General features: G+C 36.7%; 1 protein-coding gene across 3 annotated transcripts; it reads left to right on the top strand.

Moving 5' to 3' along the window:
• Positions 1-4,861: 4,861 nt before the first annotated feature.
• Smp_059340.1 (Guanine nucleotide-binding protein G(s) subunit alpha (Adenylate cyclase-stimulating G alpha protein),putative) lies at positions 4,862-11,874 on the top strand (the record flags this gene model as incomplete). 3 transcript variants are annotated; one of them, XM_018792764.1, is made up of 9 exons in its annotated part: positions 4,862-5,097; positions 5,137-5,209; positions 5,245-5,299; positions 5,339-5,451; positions 5,484-5,581; positions 5,612-5,920; positions 8,196-8,326; positions 10,047-10,117; positions 10,394-10,540. In XM_018792764.1, 6 exons carry the CDS (start codon positions 5,347-5,349, stop codon positions 10,538-10,540), a joined length of 861 nt encoding a protein of 286 aa, XP_018644270.1. The 3 variants fall into 3 exon arrangements, with proteins under 3 accessions (XP_018644270.1, XP_018644269.1, XP_018644268.1); XM_018792763.1 differs by having other exon boundaries at positions 4,863-5,097; positions 5,332-5,451; positions 10,394-11,874; XM_018792762.1 differs by having other exon boundaries at positions 4,962-5,097; positions 5,332-5,451; positions 5,484-5,578.
• Between the last annotated feature and the right edge of the window lie 1,957 nt (positions 11,875-13,831).

Below are 13,831 nucleotides of genomic sequence, written 5' to 3'. Positions count from 1 at the left end.
TGAATGTGTCGTGGACACGCGTTGTTTATGTGTTCTGCGCTGAGACGAAACGGCCAGTGAATGCTGTTTGGTTTTTATTTACAAAATCCACAAGCCTCTACTGATAATTTTATTCGATGCTCGGAAAGAACTCACTTTTGCATTTTTGAAATTCCGACACGTTTTAGTCGGTACAGCTGTGGTAGTTAGTAGCGTTTCTAAGGGTAGGAGTTGGGTGTTTTTACTAATTCCGTGAGTAATGTTCAGGCCGCTAGCAAAACCAATTTATGACGTCTTTAGAAATGGCTCGCATTCGTGATTTAGCATTTGACAGAAAGTTACTTGTGTAGTTACCACAGTAGATTCCAACTTAGACTTTCCAAAATTAAGTGAATTCACTTTGGACCCCGACAAACGGCGCTTGACATTTCAAGTAACATTTAATTACATCGCAAATAAATAACACCGCGATAATGGAGTAGGTAAAGACTTATTTCTCAAGCGTTCCTCGAAGAGAAGCGTGCACTCCCACTGGGATTAGACTTCTTATCAACTTTACATCCATATCCTTTGAGAGTTTCATTGATACCTTATGTATTTATTCCTTGAACCTTTTGCGTTCATCTTCAGTTAGTTCATAAGACATGTGTCTTAAATTGAATACTTCATTGGATTTCTGGTAATCTTGACTTAATTTCATCAACTTAATTTAATGTGGGACGTTTAAAAGAACGATAGTTAGGATGTATATAGTTTTGAAGATTACACAATTTACTTCTCAATATCTGAATTTTTTTATATCCTAGTGAAGAAGTAAGTACGGATAACTTCCGGGACCTATTAATGGACTGTTATTCTATATATATTCCTATTGTATAACTATTCAGTAACTAGATTATATATATCTATATTCATCTTATTATAAGCTTCATTTGGACTTATTGATTATTATTATTCTACGATTTACTGTTCCTGAATTATACTCAGTTTATCGATTACTGTCTCCCATGTTCACGGCCACATTTGGCTTGATCTTTTACAAACATTATTTTCTATTTTTTGGTGTGATAAGGTCTTTTTTTGTTTGGTATATAAAGAGTTTGGTTGAAATAAATGATTCACATGACAGAAGCTGCAATTGGTGTTCTGAACTTAATTGGAAGGGCTAGGCGGACAAACGACCAATAAGGACGCTAGACTGCTCATACCAGTTGAACGTCATCGATTTGTCACAGTGTTAAGATCGGGAAAGCCGTATTTCCATTGGTGGATAATTCACGTGATAAAATTCGGACATAACATCAATAACGTATTAGCATACATCCTTTGTTTTTTGTAAAGTTACAACAATTGGCGACGGGGATTTTCCGCAAAAAGATACCCATCAGTCTGGGACGTGATTTTGAAAATCAATAATTCATAATAATTGCCAGTGGTTTTTTGGAGTTCATGTTATTATTATTGGCAGTAAAAAATGGCAATATCACTAGAGCAGTTGCAGCTAATATTACAGCAGCAACAGATGTTAGCTTCTCAATAGCAACTCCTGGAAGCACTTCTGGGGAAAATATCTATTCAATAAGATAATCCGGAACATAAAGGTGTAGAGTCATATCTTAATCCAATCCCAGAATTCATTTTTGATGCAGACAGTGGTCACACGTTTAAAGCATAGTTCGGCAGAATTGAAGATATTTTCCGAGTGAAATTTGCCGTTATGGATGATGCGAAGAAAGTCCGGCTGCTGTCACAGTAGTTTGGTTCTAAGAAACATCGAAAGTATAAAAACCATATCTTGCCTAGACATCCATGAGAAGTTAACTTCGATGAAACTCCCAAGATTTTAAATAAAATGTTCTGTGGACAGAGGTCTCTCTTTTGTATCCGGTATGACTGTTTGCAGCTGACTAAAGAAGTTGATGAAGATTATACTACGTATGCCAGAAGAGTAAATTTACAAGCGGAACGATTTAAATTAAATGTATCAACCAGTGATCAATTTAAATGCTTATTATTTATTTCTGGTCTGAACTCTTTCAGCGATGCTGATTTTCGCATGAAGTTATTACCCCGTATGGAACATGATGAAGAAATGACACTACAAACTGTTACTGGTGAGTGTCAACGACTAATAAACTTAAAACAGGATTCGCCTGTGTTGGAAACCACAAGTGGTGCACCATCTAATCATTATGTTCATGCTTTTAAAACAGGTCAACGACAAAAGAGTGCCAAAAGTTATCAATATCACACGAAAATTCCTAAACCTTCAACTAGATGTTGGTATTGTGGTGCGTCGCACTCCCCAAGATTTTGCGGCTTTAGAAATTATTGATACACTGTGTGCAATAAAGTTGGTCATAAAGTAGCAGTTTGTCGAACTAGAGAAAGTTTGAGATCGAAGCCAACGACGCGTCCTCACCAGTATCAAAGCAAATATATAAACAGTATATATTCTACACTGGCTCTAAGCATAGCAGATAAAAGAAGGTATGTGGAATTAATGGTTAATGGTGTTCATGTTCGATTGCAATCGGATACAGCATCAGATTTCACATTAATCTCTAAACGGACATGGAATTTAATTGGTTGTCCACAAGTATTACTAACTGAGCATACTGCACGGAATGCATCCGGAGATATATTAAAGCTTGTTGGAATCATTAAAAATGCTCTGTAAAATTCCGAGATAACTACTTTACAGGGAATTAGTGTTTAGCGAACAGGCATGATTTAGAACTTATCTGTATAGATTGGATAGATAAACTAAATCTATGGGATGTACCATTAAGGGAAATATGCACGATGAAATGTGCAAATAGTCCTAGAGATCTGCCCATAGTTCATGTAACTAAGAAAGCTATAACGATAGAAGACCTCTTGCAAAAACATAAGAACTTGTTCCAGAATATGTTGGGATGCTGTACCATTGGAAAGGTAAAGTTATACTTACGACAGGATGTAAAACCTGTTTTCTGTCCAAAACATTAAGTTCCATATGTGGCTATCGATACATTTGACAAAGAACTAGAACGACTAGAGAAACTCGGTGTTATACAACCCATTAATTATTCCCCATAGGCAGCACCGATTGTATTAGTTCAGAAAGCTAAAGGAGCTATTCAGTGACACAATGGGTTTCTTTCGTTATTCTTAGTCTACCTCCAACCTATTATTCACAGTTTCCCACATTCGGACACTGTCGGCCCTATCTTGTAAAATTTCTTTCATTTTATGCTCTGATTCCGTCTGGTCTGCTTGTGTATAAGCAACGTACTTTTGAAATGTTATATTCATACAAGGGAGGCTGACTATTATGTTCTAGACTCCAGTGGAAAGGAAAATAAAGAAGGCACCATATCAAGGACCGATAAAGATTTGGGGTTGACTAAGGGATACTAGTGCTGGTTGGCTTAAAACTTGTAAGCTCGGAGACAAGGCCAAATAAATCAATATTTTGGCTCGTAGTTTTTGTCACATGATACCAGACAGGACAATAGGTTATAGCAGTCAAAATAACCAATCATTGAATCACTTCAAGAGAGTTAACAGTTTTCGCCTTCCTTTCATTATTGAATGTATACAGGAGACTGAGCTTATAGACGATGAGTAAAAAGAAAAGTGAAATCTTTTTAATTAAACTCTTGCTACTGTCGAGGTTATTGAACAGCTAAGAAAATTAACTGACTAATCAACCATATGAAGATACCCGGGTCTTCATTCCACACTGGCGTCAGTTAAAGAAGCTCCGAATAATCTGATAAGTGGAGTCCTTTGACAACAAATCAAAAACGTACATTTTCCATAGAATTAATGTACTTTACCTAAACGGGAATCATTCACTTTGAGCATAGCCATTAAATATTCCGACACGTAGGAAGGCATGACTTTTGCATCTTGTACGAACTATAAATCACTAGCAAATAATTCAAATAACGGACCTAATAATTATTCGTTCATCTGACTTTTAATCTCGGCATAGCTGTCATGTTTGATGTTTCGAGCGTACGAAAGATCAGTAATCAGATACACTCCAGCAAGCGAACCTAAATACCTTTCAAAAATTTACAACCAAGTTTAAAAGCTAAAGGGTAAAGCTAAAAAGACGATCAAAAGGTAAACTTTTTTAACCCTGAACGGTAGTTTCATACTAAAACAGTTACCATAGTAATTGTGAGCTTTAAATAGAACTGCCTAATCAGATAAGCTCAGACTTATGTTACTATTAGGTTGTCTCATGTTCTCCTAAGACCTAAGGAAGTGTCTTGAATGGTAGATTTTCAATTTGTTTATCGCGTTAATGCTGCAACTCACTTCGTTTCAAGTCTCGGTTATTATCTCAAAGATTCATATTCGTTCTAAAATGTGGTGCAAGTATTATAAGTTTCAAAATGTGGGTTGATGTAGGTCTGAAGTGATAACAGGAATAAATCAGGAGCCAATAACTTTATACATAATAACGAAGCGAAGTATAGTGTCAACCTTATATGGGTCTCGTAGATGGTTGCTTATGATGTTCAGATTTTCTATTAACAACAAATCTTGGATACATTCTACCATAGTTCTAGAATGAAGATTATCACAGCGGAAGCAGAAGGCCTGTTGCTTTTCTTCGATACAAAAGAGTATCTTTACTATATATGGAACCAACAATCTATGGGCTATGGTGATTTGGTACTGGACTTGTTCTTTTAAAAAATGTTTCTGAACATCACATCTTTTTTTACTGGATATTACTCAGTTTTTTGTGTTTTAGATTACTGAGATCAGAGCTGACGTGTATATAATGTACATTGAAGGACCTGTAGCTGGGTACATGTGTGTTGGATATTGAAAACTGAATTCTTTGTTTGTTGACTTCACTTTCTGACTTATTTGATGCCTTCATTGACTCTAGCTCATGTAGGATTATTGTGATGTATTGTATAATGCTGTTCTGCTCATCTCGGTCATCCCGATAAATATCTCTTTCAAAGTCAAAAATGGTTATTGGCTGTTGCACACTAAATAATATTTCGGAAGATGCCAAAACGCGAAGCGATGCAAATAAACAGATTGAGAAATTAATTGAAAAGGAGAAAAAGAATTTTAAGTCTACACATAGACTGCTCCTTCTGGGTATGCTTGATAAAATAAGGTTGATTTAAACTCTGATAGGTGCTGGAGAGTCTGGGAAGTCGACCATTGTTAAACAAATGAGGATATTGCACATAGATGGCTTTTCAGAACGGTAATTTTTGATTTGCCCTTGTTATGATACGCTAGAGAAAAAAAGGAAAAGATTGATGCAATCCGAAAAAACCTCCGTGACGCTATTTGTGTAAGTTTTCTTTCACCGCTTGAGTTTGTCAGTCGATAGCTGGCGCTATGGGTTCTTTGAAACCACCAGTGAAGCTTGAACTCAGTGAAAACAGAAAGCTAAGGGATTATATACTGGAAACTGCATCTAAACCTGACTTCGACTATCCGCCGGTACTAATTTATTATGTAGTACATTTGTCTAGGAGTTTTTCACATATTGCGCCAAATTATGGAAGGATGGAGGTATACAGGAAACATTCGAAAGATCAAATGAGTATCAACTAATCGACTGTGCAAAGTAGTATGTTGTAGCTTTTTTAATGTTTGCCAGTTTCCTTGATAAGGCTTTAGAGGTCGGCGCTCCAAACTACATCCCATCTGAACAGGATATTCTGCGCTGTCGTGTACTAACTTCCGGAATATTTGAAACCAAGTTCAGCGTGGATAAAGTTAATTTCCATATGTTTGACGTCGGCGGGCAGAGGGAAGAGCGCCGAAAGTGGATACAATGCTTTAACGATGTCACTGCCATCATTTTTGTCGCTGCCTGTTCTTCGTACAACATGGTCTTACGAGAAGATCCTAGCCAAAACCGTGTAAAGGAGTCTTTAGAACTTCTTGCTTCCATATGGAACAACAGGTTTGTCTGTATAACGTCTTCAGATCCTGTGCTTTTTATTGGCATTCTAACCGATCCATAATTATAAGGAAAATTAATTTTCCATTGGTTTAATAATTATTCATATCTCTTAAGACGCAAGATTCGATTTCCGAAAGACCTAGCTAAGTGAAGTTCTCTGTTAACTGTAGTGTGTTTCCGCGTTTGTCCAGATTTTCATAGGGTAGTTGTTCCCTTAGTACAAATTCTGCCGGAAATATTAGTCGATGTAATTGTACAATATAAGCTGGCGCAAGCAAACTCCTCAGCCTAGCAGATTTATAACGCTAATTCACACAACTTTATTAAGCGTCCGAGGAATTGGTATTCTAAGCTTCATTTTAATAAATGCTAAGAAATATGTATAAATATCTGGCTCACAGATGTAAGACATATTTACGAGATCAACAGTTTCACGATCACTGGGTAATGATCAAAGTTAATGGTAAAATATTCCGAAGTCCTAATTCCTAAATAACATTACCCAAAACTGGTCTTATCAAACAATGTGCGGTTGCTTATAACTTAGCTAAGGTACAAATGGTAATCGCCCCACTCCAAAATGCCTCAACTTCCTGGTTATACACTAGCTACTTCTTTGCTCGAAAGTATGTTTCCTATGTTTTTGGTAGATATCTATGTTGGTGTATTAAAAGCACTCGAATATGTCTGTTTATTCTTTGATTCGAACTATTTTATCATCCCTATCCTGTTGATGGTTTTACTTTTAGCTTTCATTTTTCCAACGCAGCTCCTTTGGTTTCTCTCTGTTTTTTTTCTAGTTTGAATATTTTGGCCCAAATTAATAAGGAAATATGCTAGTTCCAGTGTTTGCACACTTGTGTTCTCTACGCCATCCACTTATATTCAATGAAACAGTTACTTAGGAGACGGCAATGCAACATTTTTAAAAAGACCACACTGAAATATTGAGAACATAAGCTGGTCGATGTTAGACCACCATTCAAAACCTGGAAGCATTGAATGGTCGTCTCGACCTACCTCCGTTGGATGCCTGCTCAGCTGTGTAGAGGTTGGGCGTTCGTGCAACACCGAAGGTCCTAGGCTCGATTCCCGCGTGCAGCTTTGTGGACACGCATTACCGAAAAGTTATACACCGGGATGAAACCGCCGTCGAGTGCTTCCAGATATTGGCTAACAGTCGTTCTTAGTTCCATGTGATCTTCAGTCGTAAGAATGCCACACTCACTTTGTCAATCAGTGCCTTCACGCCTGCATCAAATCCTCTTTGTTCATCAGTGTTGCTGCTCAGGTGCGTGGAAGCGTCCACCTCTTCCAGTGCTCCGTCGAGTGTGATTTGGTTGGTGCTCGCTGTGCTGTATTTCAGGATCTTGCTTTCACCATTTTGGATGTCGAGACCTACTACTACGGAAACGACAGTGGCACTGTATATTGACGCTCAAGCGTCCTATCAAAATGTTCAGGTGTCTTCCTGGGAATTTCTATAAGATAAACTACAGCCCCTTATAAAGATGGTCTTTGTCATATTCGCCGCTGTTTTGAAGGGTGTTATGACGATCCTGATGCCGTTGGTTTTCCATCCTATAAGAGCTTTTGTGCTTTTCTGGATGGTATCAGTGCAATTCCTTGTGTATGTGGTGCACTTTCTTCTTCGTGATCGAAATACAACATCATCTCTCCTGAAATTAGTCTTTTTTGTCCACATTATGTCTAATAGGATTCATATATTTCAAACAACACAAGATTCTATCTTATTTTCGCCGTTTGTATGGTTCTCTCGGTCTTCCACATTGTGTAGATAATCCTTGATCCGATATTAGTTTTTGCTCTGTTTTTCGGAAGAGGCATCGGCCTCGTGGCTTTGCAAGAATCTCGCCTTTCATCTTGAAGCATGAAAATAGTTAATATGGAAACCCTTGAACTGAGATCGAGTTTAATTAGTTTAAATGACTGTTTTGCAATTTTTGTGCAAGGTTCTTTAACAGAATGGGGTATCTAACCGCATAATACGCTGTCGGTGAACTGATAGGATCTGATAGAAATAAAGGAATCACTTGTCATTATAACTAAGTTATTTCTTTAACCCGATTTGTAATAATTTAAATCTTTACTACAGCATCCTGTTCACCGGAGTGTAGTTTATCTCTTCTGAGTCGCGGAAAATGCTATATTTCTTTGAAAATTTTTGGTAGTAAGAAGAAGGACAAACGTATTTCTCAGTTATTTTTACTTCAGCTAACTAGCAGCGTATTTTTTCTCGTGTTATTCTTTGTAGGTGGTTGCGAAACATATCTGTGATTCTCTTTCTTAACAAGCAAGATTTACTTACGGAGAAGGTTTTAGCTGGCAAGTCCAAGATTGAAGTTTATTTCCCGCATTATGCTACTTACCAAGCTCCAGCTGATAGTAAGCTTTATGGGACAGTGTTTTAGTTCTTTCTTCAATTTTTACCGTTTTGGTATGTTTGTACTGTTAGTTTATCGACAGCTCGAAAGATATGTGACTAAAAATTTCCATATTTTGCTGGAAAATATTTTATTTTGAAACTCCATTATGAAACATGTTTTTTTGCAGATTGTAACCATGAACGAAATTATTCATCTTTGCTTCATTTGAATGCCTCCTAAATGCTAAAACTAAGTCATTACATAACCTTTACTGTTTCATTTAGGTTTCCCGTTGTTTTTCTTTCACTAGGTAATAATGTTGCGTATAAGGTAATAGTTGTTCAACCTGTATATTAGTGTATATTTTAATATGATGTCCTGGAAAATATTTGTTATTTTCAACTATTTCCGTGGCCAGACTGGTGGCATGTCATTTTTTTGAGAAGTGACAACTTTTTCTGAACAAACTGTAAGGAGCCTTGGTATTGCAAAGTACCAGACAAATAAAATGGTCTGATTACGATTTATTGTATTTGATTACAACAGTAAATGTCTGCAGTAAGTGTTTAATGTGTTGCTAAACAATTTTAGGGAGTTGTTATTCTTAACTATTATTATTCTACGTTATGGACGTTGTAATTAGAATTGTTGTAACTCACATATAAAGTAGAAGTTTATGCCCTACGACTTTGATTCTTACTAGCTGAGCGTGGGCTGTTTCCCAAACCAAAGTAGATGGAGAAGTTTCGAGCATGCGAAATATTGACTGAAAGCCAAGTGCTTTAACAGCCAGGTTACCATTCCACTATATGAGTATAGAGGGCAAACGTTTGATTAATAATAAGTAATTTCCAATTATTTGAATCCTCTTTCATCTCATTTACCCTTCACTTCAGTAATAATCATAAAGATTTCATGTTCCTGGTATCAGGTATCTCAAGTTTATTCATGTCAGGTTTTGAAAATTGCTCTGACGAAGTAATTTCAATCATGGACTTACTAAACCTTATTACTAAAAATATTGGGTTTCTAATGTACCATTAGTTACTCTACAAGCTGATGTATTTATATAAAAAACTATAGCCCGCAACGTTGATTGTCTACAAATCTATATTGTCTTTTCGAATCACATATATCCCTAATCTTTCTTACTGCTTCTCGTACTTAGAGATTTGCCTTGACAGTTTCATCTCGTTGTGCTAGTGTAGTGTGATTAGTTTAACTGATGCAAAAATGTCCCAGGTCCTACGTTAAATTTGACTGACTAACAGCTATCTTGGGATTGTTGGTTCGTGTTTTTAAATCATGTTTTTGAAGTAGAATTTACGGGAAGCAAAAGGTCATTTAGTTTTATCATTTCACCTTTCGATAGTTTTACAACAATAATATTTCCAAATATCTATGCGAACATCGGTTCTTCTCACTTATGAAAACCAACTTCATCATTTCGACTAATAAACTTATATTGGTAATGTTGGGTCAGTTTTTTACTGTCATTATGATTTGTGGCCATGAACAGCTTTTTCACTTTTTTTAGGAGGTCTTATAGTCTACCTAAGTATGAGGAAGTTCGTCTTAATGTTTTTATCTATTCATTCATGACAGAGACATTGTATTACTTTCATAATTTGGGGACGTCATATTCTTTTAACTTGGTAAGTGTATTAAATTTTTATCGTGGTTGCATAAATTTATAGCTTATCATCAAGATATTTTAAGTATCGTTCTCTCTTGTACAGCACTAGCAGAGTATCGTCATGAAAACTCAGAAGTTGTACGTGCCCGATTTTTCTTCCGTGATGAATTTCTTGTAAGTCGCTCTGATTTTTTACTAAACTACAACTTAAGACCCCAATAGTATTTATGCTTATTTTACTTTATTCATCTGTAGTTTTTCACTAATTGATCATAACTTGAAAATTACCCACTCGTCATTAAAGTTTTCCGGATATAAAGTCAGTTGTTTCATTCTAATATTTGCGATTTTGACCACTCCGTTAAACTTTCATATTAATTTTTGAAATAAGTTTTTTCAAAATTATTGTAACTTCATGATAATGTCTATATTTTACTTTTATGCTTCTAGAAAGTAACATCAAATAACAATGGTGGACGTCATTATTGTTATCCTCACTTAACGTGTGCAGTTGATACGGAAAATATCCGACGCGTATTCAATGATTGTCGTGATATCATTCAGCGAATGCACCTGCGGCAGTATGAATTACTCTAGGAACACTTTTTGTAGGCCCCAAATCTGATTTTTGTTCTTCCATAGTATTTTTTGAGGGTATACTGTTTTAAACCCCCAACGCTTGTGAATACCATCTCATAATTAATTATGACTAATGTTATCCAGTGCATCGAATCTAGTTGAATATTTTACTCCCTTTATGAACCTACCTATCTATGCTAAATTGCATTTGAAGACCAAGCACTGCAAAACAGACTCACAGGTTTGAAGATTTAGATGTCTTTTTAAAAATGTCAAACGGGATGCAAACAATATCACGTTTTCAAAATCATATTTGTAATACACCATCTCAGATATTCGTATATTTATCTGAATCTCTAACTTATCGATTAAATTTTAATTTTTCAATCCTTTTATTTTAATAATGTCACCATTACTGCTTTATTTCTTTTGGTATTCTTAAGTTTTGAAAGCATACTCTTCTGCCGAATTCACTGTTGATCAGAATTTTTTTAACTGCCTCTGTTTGGATGTCTATACGCTCGTTATTCCTTCCACCTCTGTCTTAGTTTTATCACCGTAATATGCGATTGTAATGTATTTCGATCGGTAAATATGCTCGTGTTTGCAAATTTGTTAAGTTGACGTGCCAATGTGTTAACTTCCCTTGGACGCGTACACAATAATATTTCATAATGAGTAGTATCCAGTTTCACATGTTTGATTAAGAAATATCGTAAGCAAGTTATATGCAAACATATGACTTGATCATATATTTCGAATTGTAAACTTGTTTTGTTTTCAGTGAATAACTCCTGTCTTTCTTCCTAGTTTCAATTCTTAGCAGTGAAACACGCTACCATGTAGTTTTGCTATCCCGAAATTTCCCCTCTCTCTGATTTGCCTAAGTTCTGTGTTTTTTGAATTTATATTACTTGTTTTCCGGTTTATTTAACTTAAATGAATGCCTCATGTTCTTGGGTTTTTATTCTTAACTGTAGAACACACAACGCTGTTGTATTCAAAATCCCGTCCACTAATGAACTTTGTGTTCACGTTGTGATAGCTTTCTCTACTGAAAGTGGACGGGATACTGCTTTTCTTTTTATTCCGTTTGAGTGGTTAGATATTCCTCCCTCACTCCTGTTCTCTGTACAGCCACACTTTCATGTACCTGGCTAGATTTACTCATAATATTGACTTCGTTTTTTAGCTTGTTAGTGATTGTGCTTAGATGTTTCAACTTGTTACGAATAATCTCACTTTCTGTAAGGACTCGTACTTTTTTTCTAATATCTTCCACAGCTGAGTTTTTTCGTAGCTACAACATGAAACAGTCAGTGCAAATTAAAAATAAATCTTCGAAGTGCTCCCTTTTGTGCTTCTTTGATTTCTTTTGATCTCATTTAAATTTGAATCTTTGTTGTCTTTAAATTTAATCTAATCGTATGCAAATCTTGCAATTAATTCGTTTTTAATGGCCTCTTCCCTATTTATGGGGCCATAATTATACAAATTGGCTTACTTAGATTTTTTTCCATTAACTTGGCTTACATGCGAATGTTAACACAGATTATGGAAGTTAGGTTTATACCTGAGTTTTGTGTTGTGGGTGTTTAGTTGAGTTTCACTTACAAACTTCGATCATCAGATAAATCGTTCATCTTTTAGTTATCAGTAGTGCCGTTTAATATATTGGTTCAATTAGAAAATATCATCACAGTGCTAAAGTACTTTGCTTTTGAACTGTCAAATCTAGGTGTTCTCTTCTTAGTTGTAAAGATGTAGGATTTCGTATGTTAGAAAAATCATAACAGTATCGCTTCCAGTTTCAGTGAAATCTGACCTAATATGTGCCTTCTGATTTTGATTTTACTTCTCTAGCAAAATCATACATTGTTAAACAATTTTGTAGGTGCTGAGCAGCTGACCAATTTTTCGGGTTCGAATTCACTCTAACTACTTTGCGTGTGTAGCTCTTCTAACACTAGTTGTAACCCGAAGACAAGTACAAGGAAACTGCTGCCAATACTAAAATTAGTCTAGTCTAGTTTACTGCATTGACTTATTGACAGTAATACGGTGGTAGTTCCGTACAAAAATTATCATGGATTTGAGAGATATCGACGGCAATAGGATGTTGTTCCCTATTTAGAAGAGTCGTATATTTGTACTAGGTGGGTTTTAACTTTCTGGAGCTACAAACAGAACTCCATATGATATAAGAAAGTGCCACCAAATGCCCTGGTACGACCGAGAGTAGGGAGAGTCTACTCTCCCTCTCGAAATGCTCTCACATGGCCAGCGAATATATAGCCTCTGCCAGGGAAGTCCTACTCACTGCCTTCTCACACCACGGGTGTTGTTTACGAAATTGAGAGGACGAAAAGCGAATGTCCGGCGCTATAACCGGATTGGTGGACACGGAGGGTCCACCTAGGGGAGTTGGAAAACCCTGATTCCAAACCAATGGTGCACATGGACTCCAGTATCCTGATGGAACGAATGGCGGAAGAACCTGTCATTGGTCAACGGCTACCATGGGACTGCATCTCCTCACGATGCTCCACTGCCTTGTGGATCAGACCTTTAGGTCAAAGGCTCGGGGTGTGGCCCCCTAAGAAAACCACCTGCTTCGGTTTGGGCACCCGGGCAGTATCACAGCCCACACACAAATAAATGAAATGATGAACTCTATTGACGATAATATCCCTGCTCATACTAAAAGCAAGACAATTTACATTATTATTACCTTTATTATTATTATTATTTACCATATCGCTAACTCACCTCCTTTTATCCCCAATTTGTGTAACCTTACTTTTCAACTTATGCAGCAGCTCGCCCATGGTGGAAAATCTGTCCTATCTAAACGATCTCCAGTCACTGTCTGGTTGAAAGTGAATGCTTCCACCGATTACGAATACTGAAGCAGTCTTTCTGAAACCACGTACGCCGTTCAAGCTGGCTTCCTTCAACGTTCGCACACTAATGCAGATCGGACAACAGATGGGGCTGGCTATGTCTTTAGAAAGTCTTAATGTTGATGTTTGCTGTCTATCTAACAGTCGGTTATGTGCTGTTAGATTAGAAAGTTCCATCAAAGTAAGAAGAAACCGGCGTGAGAAACGGTGTCTTTTCGTCATCTCCGCCTATGCCCCGACAGATTGCAGCCCGGATGCAATCAAGGATGAGTTTTACCACCAGTTAACAGTTCTTCTCCAGAAAGCGCGTTCGACAGATATTGTAGTATTAGCCGAAGACTTGAATGCTCAGGTCGGGCGTCTAGGCACAGAAGAGAGTCGTTTAGGTGGCCGATGGGGACTTGTT

This window comes from Schistosoma mansoni (assembly GCF_000237925.1).
Source record: "Schistosoma mansoni, WGS project CABG00000000 data, supercontig 0129, strain Puerto Rico, whole genome shotgun sequence".
Lineage (NCBI taxonomy): Eukaryota > Metazoa > Platyhelminthes > Trematoda > Strigeidida > Schistosomatidae > Schistosoma > Schistosoma mansoni.
The sequence above is the reverse complement of the archived record's forward strand: the minus strand, read 5'-3'. Positions and strand labels throughout refer to the sequence as shown.